This window comes from Falco punctatus, assembly GCF_963210335.1.
Source record: "Falco punctatus genome assembly, chromosome: 1".
NCBI lineage: Eukaryota > Metazoa > Chordata > Aves > Falconiformes > Falconidae > Falco > Falco punctatus.
In genome coordinates, this window is record NC_137580.1 from 74609454 (window position 1) to 74627335 (window position 17882).

At 36.2% G+C, this 17882-nt stretch overlaps 1 protein-coding gene across 9 annotated transcripts in view; it reads right to left on the reverse strand.

The window, feature by feature from the left end:
* CCSER1 (coiled-coil serine rich protein 1) overlaps positions 1-17882 on the reverse strand; it is a 722600-nt gene that overhangs the window by 271685 nt on the left and 433033 nt on the right. For 6 of the 9 annotated variants that reach the window (XM_080369418.1, XM_080369420.1, XM_080369422.1 and 3 more), the window contains exon 9: positions 13873-13950. In XM_080369418.1, the coding sequence (XP_080225544.1) occupies positions 13873-13950 (78 nt within the window). Of the gene's footprint in view, positions 1-3391; positions 6271-6936; positions 13951-17882 lie in introns of those variants that run through there. The other 3 variants (XM_080369421.1, XM_080369425.1, XM_080369419.1) reach the window with 3 other exon arrangements.

The following is a 17882-nucleotide window of genomic DNA, read 5'->3' on the forward strand; positions in this document are numbered from 1 at the left end:
TACAACCTCATAGCCATGCCTTGAGCTCATTAGGATGCTCTTGTCATTTCCTAAGAGTCTCATAATAACGTTATCCGTGGCTTCAGCTCATTTTATCAATACTTTTGCAATTCAGAGAGATTCTCACATAGAAACAATGTCCAGTTACCACAATGATTAAAAATTCCTGGGATTATTTTGCTATACATATATATATGAAACAGCTTTTGGTGGGCAACTAATCTGCTAGCTACTGTTTCTCTAGCAAGTGCCTTCTAGTGTCAGGGGACAGTTCCACAAGTCTTCAAAACAACTTGTGACAGTGGGAGTATGAGAAGATACATGACAATGTCTGAAGAGCAAATTGTTCATCATTAGTCTTAGGATTTTTATTCGTATTCTGCAATTACTTGCGTTACAATCGAGTTACCATTACTTTCCAGGGTAACTGGATGATTGCAAAACATACAGGATTTTAAAAGCTGACTCCACTGATGCTAGGTAAGACCATCAAACTGCTCCTATTGCAAAATTCCACTTTATCCACTGAAACTTGTCTTTCTTCATGTTGTCTTTACTTCTTTAATACCTGAAATTTGGCAGTTTCCTAGGTTTCTCTTTGCAGAATTTATTCATAACCTGACAGGATTCCAGTATTCTCTCCGCATTAATATTTTCTCCTTGATCATTTAACAGACTGGAAGATGAAATATTTTGTACACAGATGCACAAATATATATTAACATGGCCACTTTTTAATACTTGCACATTGGGAAGCTCATGGCTCTGATGCGTGCACTTAAAATTGCTTCATATATTTAAGGTATGATGATCCTTCTGCCTTTATCATCTGCTCCTCTCATGCAGTTATGCTTTCCTCATTCTTTGCTTAAAACATAATATTACGACAGTAAAGATGTTGACACTTCCCTCCAAATATTCAATAATATGTATGTACCATGACACAACATAGATCAAGCCCCCCCTATTTTAGTGTCAAATACAAAGCTATCACTTAATTTCATCATGATAGTTAATAACATCATCACCAAGTTTTTCCTGCATGTTTTAATAAAAATCTCCCTGAAAATAATGAACCTGGTATTGAATATAAAGTTGCAATATGGTATCTAATTCATATGCTTTCAACTTCAGCATGATTTAATACAAGCACATACAAAAATATCTTTGCAAGGTTTTTTGCAGTGCATTTCCTAGTAACCAAACAGATTTTTTTTCCCTTTTATTGCTGGTATCCAGTAGATTCTGTTTTCAATTTAATGCCTTTTTGTATACTACAAAAGAAAAGTATTACTGTTCCCCAAATCTCATTTATAATCCTTTCCCTTCATGCTCCTTCTTGCTGTTTTATCATTAATGTTAATATTCTGTTGACTTGCAAGAAGTAGAAACTTCCATTACTAAAAATGAATAAATGAATACAAAAAGAGCACTGTATTGAAATGAAGTCAGGGTACACAGCCTGGATATAGTTGTCACTTCACTTCTATTGAGAAAGTACTAGTAATAGGTCAGGGATAGAAATGGCTTTTTTCTGTTTCTATTATTGATATAACACAGGTCATATATTACATGCTAACTTTATCCTCCTAAGCTCTTGCAGTTTTAACACTTCCCCAAAAAAAGTCTAAAGCCTACTGAGCAGATTAAACTATAACCTAATGACCAAATAGTGTACATATACTTAAATACCACTGGTTAACACTGGGTAAACTCAGCTCCAGAAGATAAGCCACTGTTCTCCTAACTATTTAAGAACAACAAAACTCACAGCTCTTTCACCATGCACACAGTACCTGTGCCCAGAAACAGCCTCAATGATTATGTTTCAAATTACTTTAGAGACCTGTTGTAAACATTCTAAGCTATAGGAATCCTTTATTGGCCCGAATGCATATTGAGGTACAGCTGAATAATTTATTCTATACGTTTTCATACAGAAATTGCTTCAAAAGTTTATTTTAAAAAAAGAAAAACTGACAAATAAAAAAACAACCACAACAAAACCTCTCTTCAATTCAAGCAGGATGTAACCTTTCTGCTTCTTGAGCCCACCCCAGGCATTTTGCGACATGTTTACCTCTCTGACTGCTTACAAAATCACTCTTGTTGCTTCTCAGCCTTTCAACAATTACCACAGAATATTTACTCTAGCTTTAACATTTCTGCGCCTTTGTTAATTTTAAATCCAATGACTCCATTTCTACTTTCCCCCCCTCATTATGCTGTATAAACCAGCATTGCACTCACACTTTCAGAAGTCCCTGAAGGAAAGCACAGAAAGCAAGCTCAAGTTACCTGATACCGCTTTGAAAGCATCACATGGAGAAAGAACAATGTGTGCTAGTTAAAATAACAAACCTCTGCACTTGCTAAAATGTCAATGCTCAGAATGGGAACAAAGTACTTTGCCAATACTGCTTTGCCATTGCATCCAGTTAACACAGCGTCGCCACTGCTTGTAACAAGGCACAGGCTGTGGATCAAGCTAAGAACGTGGGCACCAAGATGTATTTTTGTCTGGGCTGCCTGGATATTTACCTCAGCTCTAAAGAGCAGCTATCCAATGACCAGGTTACTATTCCGTTTTCTGCACCAGCTGTTCTTCAGCTTCTTATAGCTGTGTGGTGTAACACCTTGTGTTGGGCTTAAATGGCACGGTTTTGGTAGCAGGGGCGGCTTTATCAGCTATGTCTTTGTACCTTAGAGAGACCAGTAACAAGTACTTACTCTGTGAAGAATGATCTTCCAGTAATGAACAATCCACATAATTACAGGCATTTTACACCAGAGGCCTCCGCACTATGAACAACTCAGCAATAGCCAGTTACTCACCATCGAAGGAAAGAAACCTCTGAAGCGTGGTAAAACCAGTTGTAAGGTTAACAGAGGTGTCATGTGAACTCGAAATCAATAATAAAGAGCAAGATGTACAACACGTTAACTAACATATCAGAGAGAACCGGGTTAGAATGTGAAGAAAAAAAAATCATCAATGCTACCATCAGACTCCTGCCAAGGAGCTGCGATACCAGATTTACTTTAATGCCACCACTACCACAGCGGAACTGAAGCCATTGACCTTAAGATCACTAGAGGCTGTACTAGAGGGAGCAATACATCAAAGAGAGAGGTAGGTACCAGGAACTTTACATACTGTAACTGGAATCATTAAAAGAATAAAAAAATAAAAAGTATTTGATCAGACTGTTAAGACTTCAATTAAACTAAGATTAAGTTCCTGCTTCCGCATATAAAAGTGCCCACACTTTGCCGACACTGATTGTGTCTCCTTGAAGTCTGAATATTATCTGTCAATAATCATGATTTCTTTTTCCAGACTATTTGAATGCTATGTGGGGGCGGGGGGGGGGGGGGGGGGGGGAGAAAAAGAAAACCCAAACCAAACACACTCCCAAGTAATTTCTTATTGGTTCATAGTGTTTTTTAAAGTTACAGAAAAATGAATGTAAACCAAAGAAATGGCAAAACAAATGTATGGGAAATGATGGGTAATTTCACAGGAACCTTAAAATCCGAGCTCTTACGCTCCTTACCCCAAAAGGGCCATCTTCAGTTTTGCGCTGAAATGACAGCTGCTAGCAACAGTTCTATCAGGTGACAGGTTTAGAAATACAACAGTTATTTGGGTATTTTAAGCATTGTTTCATGGACCTTGGAGGAACAGGTAAAAAACCTTATTCATTTCAGAAGTGAAACCAGTTTTCTCATTGGAATCCTGAAAATATTTTTGTTTTGTTCCATTCTTCTTCTTTCACTGATTTATACAGGTTTTTTTACAACCCTCTCTGTTCCCATTAAGTATTTCTTTAAGCAAAATACAGATCTCTGTGCCAAAGCATCACAATAAAAATGTTCTCTCTATCTTCTTCCAGATAACAGTATCCTGCAAGGACTGAAAATATTACCATAATAAAGATGGTGAGGAAAAAAAGAAACATGACAGACAGCAAGAGGTAGACATTTCTATGCTCATTAATGATTACAGAAAGGATTTTCTAGTACTGAGGAAGAGAAGGAAGAACGGCAACAGATAAAGTTCAACATAGAAGGTGAAGTTCAAAAGGATAATATGCACCTGCTCATTTCTGTTGTTTCTTTAGATTATATATTTGCTACTTATTTTTTTCAAGATACTTCCAATGAATACAGTAAGTACTATGCAATTATACATGCAAAGAAGTTCCAGGAAGCCTGACCAAAAGGTTGAGAGAAGATACTGAAGATGACTATTAAAAGGAGAACAGATGATATAAGATTGATAAACAGTAATACCATATTAAGTGGTACAGAATCAGCCAACAGAATGCAACATCACCTGTGAAGAAGGTTCATTCACATCAAAGACCTGCATGAATATTTAGTTAATTGCTTTTATTTTCAGTTCAGATCCTTTAAGAATAACTGGTGAAATGTTATTTTCAAATGAGAGTAGTATGTTCTCTGTTTGAAACTAAAGCTACAGGTGCTAAACAGTCGCTCCAGTTGAATAATTGTTATTATATACTATCAGGTCTGATCGACATGGCATAGTAATAAGATCCAAGTACTGTTTCTCTTTAGTAAGAAAAGGTATTAGCGGGAAAGTTTTAAGAACATTGCTGGTGCAAGCACCTTCTTATCTTACCTGTAAGGGTGCGTGTAGAGTACATCCTTGGGTGAAGTCAGTCCTGGGTAAGGGAATACTGAAGCAATAGTGATGACAGGGTTGGTGCTGAACTTCCCAGTTTTCTTCCAATTTTTTGTTTAATAAAGCCATAAACCAGGAATTACACCACCACCACCTCCTCCTCTGGACAACAGCTATACACTCAAATAGCAAGTCACATCCAGCAAACACGGTATCTACTTTGGTGTCCTCGTTTTGGCTGGGATAGAGCTAATTTTCTTCTCAGTAGCTGGTGCATTGCTGCATTTTGGATTTGGTAAGAGAATAATGTTGATAGCACACTGATATTTTAGTAGTTGCTAAGTAATGCATACTATAAATAAGGGACTTTTCAAGTTTCCCACTCTCTGCCAGTAACTGGGTGCACAAGAAGCCGGGAGGGAGCAGAGCCAGGACAGCTGACCCAAACTGGCCAAAGGGATGTTCTATACCATAGAACATCATGCTCGCATATAAAGCTGGGGGAAAAGGAGGGAGGGGACACACACATTTGGAGTTACAGTGTTTGTCTTCCCAACTAACCACGACTCATGACAGAACCCTCCCTTCCTGGGGATGGCTCAACACCTGCCTGCCGGTGGGGAACGGTGATGGGGAATGGTGAATGAATTCCTTATTTTTGCTTTGCTTGCATGCGCAACTTGTGCTTTACCCGTTAAGCTGTCTTTATCTTATCCCACAAGTTTTACATTCATTTTACTCCTCCAGTCCTCTCCCCCAACCTACCCGGGATGGGGGGGGGGGGGGGGGGGAGTGAGCAAGCAGCTGCCTGGGGCTTAGTTGCCAGCCAGGGTTAAACCAAGACATTTGCCCACATTGGGTGCTGTCTCAGCAATATCTTTCAGAAGCTGATGTACTCAGAAAATAAGATAAACAGTAAAGGTATGATTCTAATGGATTAAAAAATCAGAGTGTTCTGTTTTAGGATCAGCTCTCCTATCTCCTGGGATAAAGCTGGGTAAATTCTGACCTTGTTAAAGCTTACCAAATCCCCTGCAGAAACATCTCTTGAATCACACATAAGAATTACATACATCAGTATGAACATTCATCAAATAGACCACATATTGAAAGGTGCTGACCCCATACACACCATCAGTGCCAAAGTATTATTATTGGAAACCGAAAAATACAGGTTTTAAAAACTATTAGTTTCCTTAGGTTTCCAGATCTTGACGATGTATTTTTTCAGAGACAAGCATCATTGAAGGATTTTCTTAGTTGTAGTGAATCAGCAATGGATAATTAAGTGCACAAAACAGTAAGAATAATTTAAGTTTTATTTCAGATAGTAACTTTATGATACTTCACTAATAATTTATTCATTGATATATTTAATAATGAAGATATTACTGCCCCCCCAAAAGTGATGTTTGACTATTGATAACACAAATATTATGTTAAGTAGTATAATTTTGCTAGTAATGGTAACTTGCAGCTCATTTAATATACAGCAGTATTTAATTAAATCCGTAAGTGCAGTGTCCAGATGTTGTTTTTTAATCTAATAATGATGGAACCAATGAGATGCTGATAGGTTTGTAAACTAAGCCTTCAGAACATGGAGAATTCCACAGGGCCTTAAAAAACAAAAAACAAAACAAAACAAAACAAAAAAAAAAAAAAGAAAAAAAAAAGAAAAAAGAAATGAAACGAAATCTTTGATGCATGGTTTGATGGCAACACAAAGTTAAATGAAAAATTATCATTTCTGCTGAATGCAGACATGCAGGTAGCATGTAATAATAAAGCTTCTTTCACACTAATGATCACCATAACAAGAAATTAAGTGACAATGCATACAAAACCAGACATATGACTTGCCAGCCTGTGCATGACATGGGTCTGGTTAGAAAATAGTTATGTACAACAGATGCCATGTTTGTATAGGAAAAAGGTCACCAGAGTGAGCTAATTTATGTTAATACAGGCAATCTACATGCAGCATGCACACAACACGAGAACATTTCCACATTATGATAAAACTGTTTAAGTAGGTCATTCTGCATTAAAAAGCACTAATTCTAAACACATTAATATGACAAAACCCATGCACATTGCTTTATAATACAGTGGTTATCCATGCCTCATTTCCGAATTTTGCTTGTTGATCTTTTCTTCAAGGTGAATCCATGGTTTTATCATCTTTAAGAAAATATACTCAACGCCTACAGCAAAATGTTGCTATGTTTGAGAATTTCTGCTTGTTATTCATTTACTAAATTCTTAGTTTATTTTTTAAAAAAAATCAAGATTTCAGTGCTGCTATGATATTCCCAAACCATTCTCTGGCCTTACAAATTGGACACTGCTAGCGTTCAGCATAATGCATGAGCAGAGTGAGCAAGGTATAATCTAGCCAGACAACAATGGCTTTTCAATTTCCATAAAGTAAAAACTATTGAAAGGTCTCATTTCTCAGTGCCCTACTTCTTTCTATCCTTAGCATAAAAGGTCAGAGTGGATGTAGTAAAAATATGCTATTAATTCTAGGGATAACTGCTCATTTAATTAATAGTTAGAGATGTCATGAACTGTCTGGTAACTTCTTTATGACAGAAACAATGTAACTATAACATTCTGAAAATATATTACTGCAATAACATTTTGGTAAGTCGTACTGCACTAGAAGTGCACTACTACACAGAAATTAAAGTAAAAATAAGAAATGAGACAAAATGTCTAGGTGGATACGCTTAAGTGAAAAAGTAAACTTCTGGAGAACTCTAAGGAGATGATGATGAAACCAAAGCAGAAGTAGGAAAAGCACCATCTTCAAAAAAATAAGTTACAGGATAAATAAGTAGTAGCAACTAAACACTCTCCTTCTTCCCCTTCTTTCCCCCACCCCAAGACATCTAAGCAAGTCAGTGACAGTAAGTTTGGTCACTATTTCTGTGTACCTCATATTTTATTGCACTTAAAAATCAAGATAGCAACAGCAAGCGTACCTGCAGATACAAAGACAGAAGTTTGTGACAGAGAAATGTAGAGTAAGTTGAAAGAAGGAAAACATAGGCAAAAAGAACATTGCACTGTTACTGCAGAGTATATTACAGGAAAACAGTATTTTTACAGAGACAGACTAGAGTGTTATATTAAGTTCTGGTCTATGAAGAAAATCAGCTGTTTTATCATCAAGTCACATACTACTACAAATATTTAAAGAGCACACAGTTTATTTATACAAGCAGTCAGAAGCCAACTTGCATTCCACAAATCAAAACTGAAGATCATTCATACTAATTGAGCACCACTACAGAATGTGAGTTTTACTGTTCTTTATTCCTAGAGATGGCAAAATTAAATGCATAATACCTGCAGATAATCAGCCAACGAATTAAAGTGATTAGTGGAAGCCTGTCTTTTCTATATGGCAAGTCTCTGTTTCTGTCCTAGAACCCAGTTACTTTTGAATTTCATTTATGTGAAAAGCTGCTCACTTTTTGTATAGCACCACAGATACCTAACCCTCAGCACAAGCAAGCACCCTCTGGCAAGTTCAGCACCAGTAACCTGAACTGCTCAGACCTGCAGTGAGCAGCACTAGGTGTAGCAATTCATTCATGTTCATGACTTTGTGGTGTAATGGAATACAAACAGCAAGTACCTAGGGGTTTGGTGGTGAGGCAATATGTTTTGTAAGGGTTGGTGGGAGGTAATAATTAAAACCAAAACAGTTTCAGCATAATATTTCACTATGCATGGATGAAAAGTCTGACAGAATTTGCACAAGTCAGGCAGCCTAAAGCACAGGTAGATTTTGAAATGTATACTAAAAAATGGAAATTGGACATGAGAAGAGGAGAAAATGATTGCAAGAGGAAGCGGTGGGAAAGGAATTAGCATGCCAGGATATCCATATATTAATAGATACACAGAAGTACAAGCAAAGCAAAGACTGAAACAGTTAATGGTTTATTTGATTTCTAAAGGTACTTTGTTAAAAAAAGAAAATTAATTTTCCATTACAGAAAGGTATATCATGCATGAGTTTGCATTGTTTCACTGTTTAAATTACAAAACAAACTCTGAGAGAATATAAGAAATAAATGGAGAAAAATAATCTAGTAGTAACATACAATAGCAGGTGGACATCAGTCTTCAAGTCGAGGGGTGGGAAGGAAGAAGCAGGGTGTATTGTCTAGGTGGCAAAATGCAACTCACTTCACACTCTAACAAACTATGCAATATGGTGGGCAGAAATATACCTAGACTAAAATGAAGAGTTCAAGAAGTTCAAGTACTTTAACATTCTCTTCTCCTGCCTTCCTAAAGTAGAGGACACAAGTCTACGGTTGTTCACAGCATCCATAAACCACTCTCCGGCTGGCAGGGAGGATGCGGACCACAGAAGGGAGGTGGAGGGGGACAGTTAGAGCATCCCCCTCTCAGTGAAAAACAGAGGCTCTACAGAAAGCAGTGCTCAGGCTTTGAGAGGGAAATGGAGGCATGCTGTCCAAAGTAAGGTACAGCAGGCTACAAAACAAATCCCCTGAAAAATGTATTAGTAAGTATACCTGTTAATTTTAATACTGCATGGGAGTGCAGGTGTTTGGAGTCAGTGCCTAGTTCTGTATCACCCAGCACTGTTGCATACACAGTGCTGCCCATCACCAAGCAGAGGCAGTTTTTATTTGTAGCTATGCAAATCAAACAGTAAGCAGACTGGGAGCAATACCACACGAGTTTGCTGTCTGAGACTCCAGAAGCATAATAGAAAATGTAAGGACTACTAAACCAGAAAGGATTCCATTACCTGGGGAGTGAGTTAAGGACCAGTCCAAAACCTCTTTATATCTGATTTACTCTCATTATGAAAGACAAATAACTAACAGAATAGCAGCTCTGAGATGTGAAACCCCTAATATCAGCACAAGGCACACACAGGAAAAACATTGTAGAAATCATATCAGCTCTTCGGAACGTCTGCTCTGTGTAGAATAAATTTAAGTACAAATTCTTTTCATCCAAAGACTGATTGTTTTCTAAGATTAACAAAGTAGTGCTGAGTTTGACGTCTCTTGGTGACAGAAATAGAGAAGTGTACTGTGACTGCTTAATTCTGTCTTCAAGAAGCATTTTAATGAAAACTCATTAGCAATGACACATACTGCACAGTGTTTGTGCGATGGCTGCACGATATTTTGGGCTACTTGTTTAGCTAGCAGCCATTACAAGAGCTGTATTACCTAACATGATCTTGTAAACAGTCGCAATACTGGTTGACTGTATCTATTCATCTTCCAGTCTGTTTTAGTAACCTGATTGACATGGAAGAAATTATCCTTTGATCTCTCAATAAAATAATGCTTTGCAAACAAAGGAAGGTGAAGGGGGTTAAATTGGCATCGATTATTTAAGACATATTAATCATTTGTTATTTAATAGTCTCCCACATCAATCTGCTGTGCACATGGCTCTTTCTGCAAGATTCCCAATACCTTTTAAATGATTCTCAGTAGACATATGGAAAACAGAATAAATTTACGACTATCGTAAGGTGGAAATCTCTCGACATTCTGTAGCAGAAAGCAAAAAGCTTTCTAAGAAACCCAGATTACATTCTAATGTGTCCCTTGAACACACACAGCAGCTGGCTTGACATTTTACTTTCAATTTAGTCAAGTAGCAAAGTGGTCCTGTTAATCACTTAAGGAAATTGTAGCATTTCTCATCCTGGAAGACTTTATTCCTCCTTATCAAAACTTTTTTAAAACTTTATGTTTTAATTCCATAATTAATTTTGATATTAGATCATTTTAAATAGGGAAAGGAGATTAAACAGCGTGCTTTCCAGTTCAAACAGTTCTTCATGGAGAAACGTTATCTTTACTGCTACAGACTTTAGCTTCAATTTGCTTGCTAACACAGTGCGCTAAAGCAGTTTCCGTTGAAAAATCTCAGTGTGATTCATAGGAGAAAACAGAGATATGTATCAGGAGTTTTATCCTACAATTTACAGGTATTGCAGGAGATTGCATGATTCAACTTTGCTGATCACCTTGATAGCAGAATCTGACTCTAATTATGTTATATCCACTAAAATAAAATACAATATATTAATTTCCATTCTGGCAACTTCTCAAATACTTACCCACAATACTCAGTCAACACTGTTTAAACCTTTTCAGAGCGGCTCCACAGAGACAAGAACATTTCTTCCCTTTGAAACTTTGCATTTCTTCCTTCACCCATTACTTCCTAAATATAAACTAGCCTCCAGCCTTATTTTCATGACTGTACACTCTATGGATGAAAGGATTTATTCCTTGTCCAAGTCAAAGACAGAACTCCCATTTAGTTTTAACAACACATCTAAATGAACTCCAAAGCTAAGGAATAGTCTCTGAACTACTGGAGACATTTTCCAGAAGCCAAACAAAACAAAACATTGCTTTCTTTGGGGGGTAACCTGTCTCAGGGTTTTTTGCACTACAAAATAGGTAACTATTAAGTTTATACAGAGAGAAACAAAAGAACATGAAGGAATATAAAAAATACAAACACAACTATTTGCAGAAGTAGTAACTTAAGGATTTCTGAAATTCTACACTCTGAAGTGCGTAACAACATTTGCACAACATTGATAAAATAATTCTATACAAACTCCTGATAACATTTTTATCTGACTACTGTTAGCTTCTAAAGTGGTATTAAAGAGAAATAAAACAGGTGACTTTTTGGGGGTTTTTTGGAATTACAGAAACAAAACTGTAGTGATGATTGAATTACTTTAAATTTTCTGTTAAACTAGATAAGTATTCAATTTATGATATTCTCAGAATATGTGACTAATGGGGTAAAAACCATATTTTGCATTCCCTGATCTGTTTTGTATATTTCTAGTTAATCTAATTTCACATTAGCACAATATTCTTGCAGTTATACACACTTATGTGCATCCTGAATAAAATTATGTACAGATGTTACTTGCCATTGTCACATCTTGTTCTTTAAAATCTCATATAAAAGCAAAATATAGAAATGTAATTGCCACTTGGTTTTGACAGAAACACAGCTGAACCTAACATTACCTGTAATAGCTATCCTTTGAAGAAAAGCTGCACAATCTAATAAGTGACCAATGTTTTTTTAACAATATTACGAAAAGTGTTAACACTATTTATTTGCACATTCTTCTTCACTGAACTCTTTTCATGATGATCATAGTAATCACGTCTCATTCCTCTAGGTCAGTTCAACTTTCTCTGTAATGAATTCCTTGCAATGCAATTTTCACAAGTACTCCATACAAGATAAATACAGGTGGATGTGTTGTTCCGTACGAAAACATTCCACGTATCTTTTTGTTCTTGCATTGCATCACCCTACATAAGAAAATACATGATCGCAACCATGATATGGTAGAGGCATTTTACTAAGAAAGGTTGAAAAATGTGTTCTACTAATGTTGAAGAGAATGCTGCTAAAGAAAAAGATTTTTAAGAAATATTGTTACTATAACCTTTCATACTCAGATCTCAGCAAGAAAACTGTATCTGTTTGGGGGAGGGGGTTCTAATTTTATTGCAGAATCAGCAACCATCTACTTTACTGACAGAAGACCTCCCCCCTCCACCTCAACTCCAAGGGAACACAGACTGGAAAAAGGAAAAAAAATAAAAATAAATCTGTTAACAGCATAGATCTCTGCAGCATGAGATAATTTGATTTTGGAGAGAACAACCAAATGCAAAAATCATATCTGTTTTCTAAAAAACAAAACAAAACAAAAACTGCACACCCCTACAAATTGATTATTCTCATTTTTAGTGGAAGACTTACTTAACATCTAAGTTGTAATAAAGTAACTGTTAAGAATAATTAGTCTCAGATAAAGGGAGATAGAATTGCAACACATAAAAATGTTTTCAAGTATTTTTGAATATTATGGGGTTTTCACTATTAATATATACACCTTATAGTTTCAGTAAATTTCAGCAGACATTATTTCACGGACACAGTAGAACATAAGTGTTCATATGTGGCAACCCACGAACAAAAAATTAGTGACAGGAACATTGAGAAAAGTATGGACTTATTGCTCTAAATAAAAAAATACTCCAAGAAAAAGAAAACAAACAAACAAAAAACAACCCACGAGTGTTGAGCAATACTTATAAAAAACAATAATGACTACATGTTTGTCCAAAGTGTTCTACTTCAAACAAAAACAGTTAGTACTCCTGGCTTGAACCAGCTTAAAAGACAGCCTGAAAAAATACCAAAGTGTAGCTTGCTTCAAGAACTTTCCAGATTAAAATGTAAATTTTTTATATTTCTATCTTCAGATGACTATCCAGAGACTCAGAAGACAAACCTTTAATGTTACACTGATACAAAACATACTCAAAGAGAGGTTTCAAAACTGGCTTTAATTCCAGTGTTCTTTTTATAAATTTGAAGCAGCATGTTAATATACACCAATGAACTACAGCCTTATTCTGCAGAACAGCCTTTTTGGTAAGAAGTATTGTAAGATTTTACTCAAATCACAGAATAGAACTGTACTAAATATTCCACACTGTGGTATTAATCAAAGTTATTCCAGAAGGCTCATATAAACAAGTGAATCTCTTACACATACTCAACCAATGTCCCACAGACAGAATACTTTTTAAAAAAAAAACAAAACAGGGAAAAAAAACGTATCTCTACAGTTAAGGAATCTTCCTTGCCTGTGCTCTTGTATGAGGGTACACACTACCTATTCACCTTCTAACAGAAATTCTGACAGATGCTCTTCAGGAAACAGAATTTGAACATCACTTGGCAAAAATGTATTTATTCCATTATCTTTCAAAACACAAATATTGCTGGGGCAGCATATGGTGATTATAAACATAACAACCTCATTAAATTCTCAATAAGTGTGTAAACGAATACTGAAAAATAATTACAATCCACTAATACATATCTTCCACATTCACTTATGCTAATTCTCAGCTCTTTGTAAAGCATAAAATTAATAGGGCATCAGTGTGCTGGCAGGTCATTGTAATTGTTTTCTCATGTTTCAGAGCATATTTTAGAATCATTGAAGAACAACGGATGAATGGGGTTCCAGTAAATCCCACTAAATCAACGCATGGACACAACAGCAGCAAAGGCAAACAGGCTGACAGAAGTCTGAACACCCACAAAGATGATAAAAAATACTGTTCTACACAGCTACTTACATCATGGCCTATGAGTTCTGTCTGCGTGGATTTATCTGCTTGGGAAGCAAGAGCCTTCTGAAAGCACTGAGCCTTTTCCTGTAAAACAAAATAACACATCCTAGGTGAGTCATGGTTTTAGTCACTGGGCTCTGCAGCTACAAATATCCAGGTAAGTTCAAAACTCCTGCATGAACAGCTGTTCAGAATAGACGTATTCTGGCACTATTCTCACTGGGAGGTTGATTTCCTTAATGATAGTCCCTTTTATCAACTTATCTTTCTCTTAAACAGATAGTAGGCTCAGATAGTTCAACTGTGCAGTAGAGCTGGGCGCACTAGAAGGATGTCACTGAAGCATGATGCAAAGCAACCATCTTCCAGAGCAGATAATGGTACAGAGACCCAGGTAGCTGTGGTGATTCTTGCAAACATCAGCACCACTCCAACAGCAAAGAAACTGTTTTTTTTTTTTTTAAGAAACATTAAGGAACATGCAGGCTTCACTGCAGATTGCAATGCTGAGACAACTTCCCCTTGCCTGATGCAAACACGTTAGCAAAGCCTTAACTTTTCTTGGGTATTGTACTAATTTCTGCTTCTCCTTCACCCTTGCCCCTCTATATTTCAATGATTTGTGGAAGTATGGCATGGAATGTTGGAGAAAGGCCTGAGCAAAGAAATCTGGGCACTTTAAGACAATTATGTTTCACCCAAAAAAAGTATTTTGATACTTCATTTGAAACTTATCACTAAGTAGAAATGCTGATCCTGATCAAGCCCTTACATATACTACACTATTTTCCAGGAGAAAGCATATGATGAAACAACTGTAAATACATGGGGTAAGGCTGGAAAAGGCACACAGGAGGGGAAGGTTCCATGAATAGAGAGCACAAGGTCCTTCACTGCTCTGATGTTTTCCTATCTACTGTTCAGTATTATTCTTCAGCTATATATGTACAATACACTAACTAAAATTCCTCAAGTACAAAAGTCTGTTTTAGTGATAGAGACAGGTATTACAGCAAAACAGAATTTGTGTAAATTGAACGAATTTAATTTTTACTGAGATAAAGACATAGAAATATTATTTTAAGGTATTGCCTAAGTTGTGTTTTCCTTTAGAAGTATCTCTTCTACATGTTTTAAGTATCTCATGTTATTCATTTCAAGGCAAGATGCACATCACTATGCTAAGTGAATTTTGGTCAAAACCATGTAAACAGCTGCAAGAAGACAACCCCTAATGACCCTACCTCCAGTATTTCAAGTTGTCAAATAATGGGGGTGGAGCGGAAATCAAACCGATCACTTCACTAGTATGAGACAACTTGTGCCCAAACCTCTTAATGTAACTGCTAAGTTAAAACGCAATTCATAGCAAAGGCAATCTCATTTCTGACAGAAAAGCTTCATCTTCTTAGGGTTTGAATTTACTAGTCCACTGCCCACAGCATTTTTAGGTGTTTAGAAAACAGACATTGTTATATATCTACTTTCTTATGTAGGCAATAACATTTTACTGCTCAGAAGCTCCATGAATGTTGTAGTTACAAACCCAGATATTCAGAGGCTGAATGTTCAAGTAACATTACGATTGGACCAAGACCAATATTAAACTGCTTATCTGATCAACTTTAACATTTGCATACTTTCTCTGTGGATTCACAAATACATATTTTTAAGTTGCTGGGGGAAAAAACCCCAGAAGACATCAAAACCAGCATTCATTCAGGTGTGAATCAAGAAAGGTTAAGACAAGCCTGTCTCTAAGCAGCTTGTATTACTTTAATAATTAGTTACTGTCAAGTCTGAATATGTTTAATGAAAAAAAACCCACCAACTTCTAAAAGTGCAATCACAGCTCTGTGAAGATGAAAATTATTTAGGAAGATTTCAAATCTTAATTATGAGCCTCACTATAGTCATACCAGGTAGCCTTACTCACAATAATGCAGAGGTTTATTAGATCCAAGCCAGAGAGGGTTATTACTATTATTAAAAAAAATAATAATTTGAAACCTTTATAATCCCAAGAAATTTCTTAAACATTTCATCCCCAAGCTCTACAAGAGAAAAACCCTTCAGCTGCGCTGAGTGCTGTACAACCTTACCAATAAAAAGAAGGCTCCAAGCTTTGAGAGCACAGGCTATCTAATCAGAAACAGAAAACACATAAAAAAGTGAATCTCCCAGTCCATTGAGCTGATGAATGCCAGAGACAGGAAAAGAGCCTTGAAAAGTGTATCTTCTGACTCCCATTTACCTGACTGGACCATGCTGTACGTTAAACATCACCATTACCACTTGTGTATGTATTGCAAAATTAAAAATAAATGTTTACAAGGTCATGAGATCACCACATAATTTCATTATAAGGATTTTGCAAACATACCTGAGCTTTTAACTTTATTTTTCAAAAGCATATTTCAAAGATGCTTTAAGATACAGCATTAAACAATGGCAGGTACCCGTCTATGCTATATTAAAATAGCACTGCATTTCTCTAATCAGAGGATTTTTTTTGAAAATAAAATGTATTTTGATTATTTATTTCCTGCTTTATCTACTGCATCAACAGAAGGTAAAAGACTCCATTTCCAGGTGGTATTACAATTTATAATTTATATTTTAATGCAATACCTGGTATTGTTTATTATTATCAATCAGTCATTCAGTAAAGCTGTATGGCACGTAGTCATTTCCTTACAGATTATATTTCCCATAATAAATCAATGCTACCTTAAGAAATAAGTTTATGTACATACATCACTGGAAGTACAGAGGAACATTTTCTACTCATCACATCTCTAAAATAAAAAAATTACAAACCACACATTCATATATGGGCCAGACGTGGCCATGCATGCTTTGAATAGTGCAATACAATAAAAATTTTATATGGTCACACTCTATGAATAATATGGTCATAACAAGTGATGCCAATCTTAACCTCCCCAACAACAACAAAACCCAAAAGCTGAGAAAGTTATTGAAAGAGAAAACAAGCAGTAGTGCAGTCATAAAAACCTTCAAAAGACTGACACATCAAGCATAGTCATTCATGCAGAAATTATCTCTACAAGTACAGTTTTGAACTTCTAATGCGCACTGTTGTTAGTCTTGATTTGTGTTCTGGTTGCACCCAGCTCTCCAAGAAGATACCCCAAGTCTTACGATAGCTCATCTAAACAAGAATTAGCTCTTTCTCAATCCGTATGTCTTTAGATTATCACTGCTACACCACTGCTAGGACAACCTAGATAAACACAGTCCTGTCCCAAAATAGAAGACACTCAACAGACAAGTCTAGAAGACAACATTATTAACCCAGTTTGATAATTCAGAAATCGTGATACAGGGACGCTAAGCTTTGCAACATCAAAATACAAGGAAAAAAGAAAAAAAAAAAAGAGTACTACTGACTTGATCTTCCTACAAATATTTGAAGAAAAATAGTCAACAGGTGATTTATTTTTCAATGTCATGTGTGAAGCCACCTACAGCATTATGGAATGCTGCACAGATCCACAGTCCAAGTCTTATGCCCTATGCAGAAAAGCAGTTTTCTTCACACCATTAAACTTGAAGACATTGACTTTGGATAGGAATTTCTGGGCTCAGTTACTTTCTGAGAGTCCCAACAGGGAACAGCATTCAGTAAAATTATGTGCGGGATTACTGCAAAGCAGGACTATGCATTTGGGTTCAAAGGTCCAATTTGTACACCTTCAATTCACAATATTTCAGCACTTTCTTTCTAAATGGACATCACATGCATGGCAGTGAAATTCTCTCCAATTACAGCTCTCACTTAATTAACTGAACAGTACTAAACAGCCCCACTGAAGACGTGAAACTGGTAATTGTTATTTTACCCAGCAACTGTTAACCCATCAGCTGTAAAATACTTGATCATCGAGAATAACCAAGTTTTACCTTCTTTAAGTTGACCTTTTCCTAAGTTTACTAGCTGAAAATGGAGATGAGGCAAGTAAAGTCTCTAATTAAATCACTTATAGGCCAAG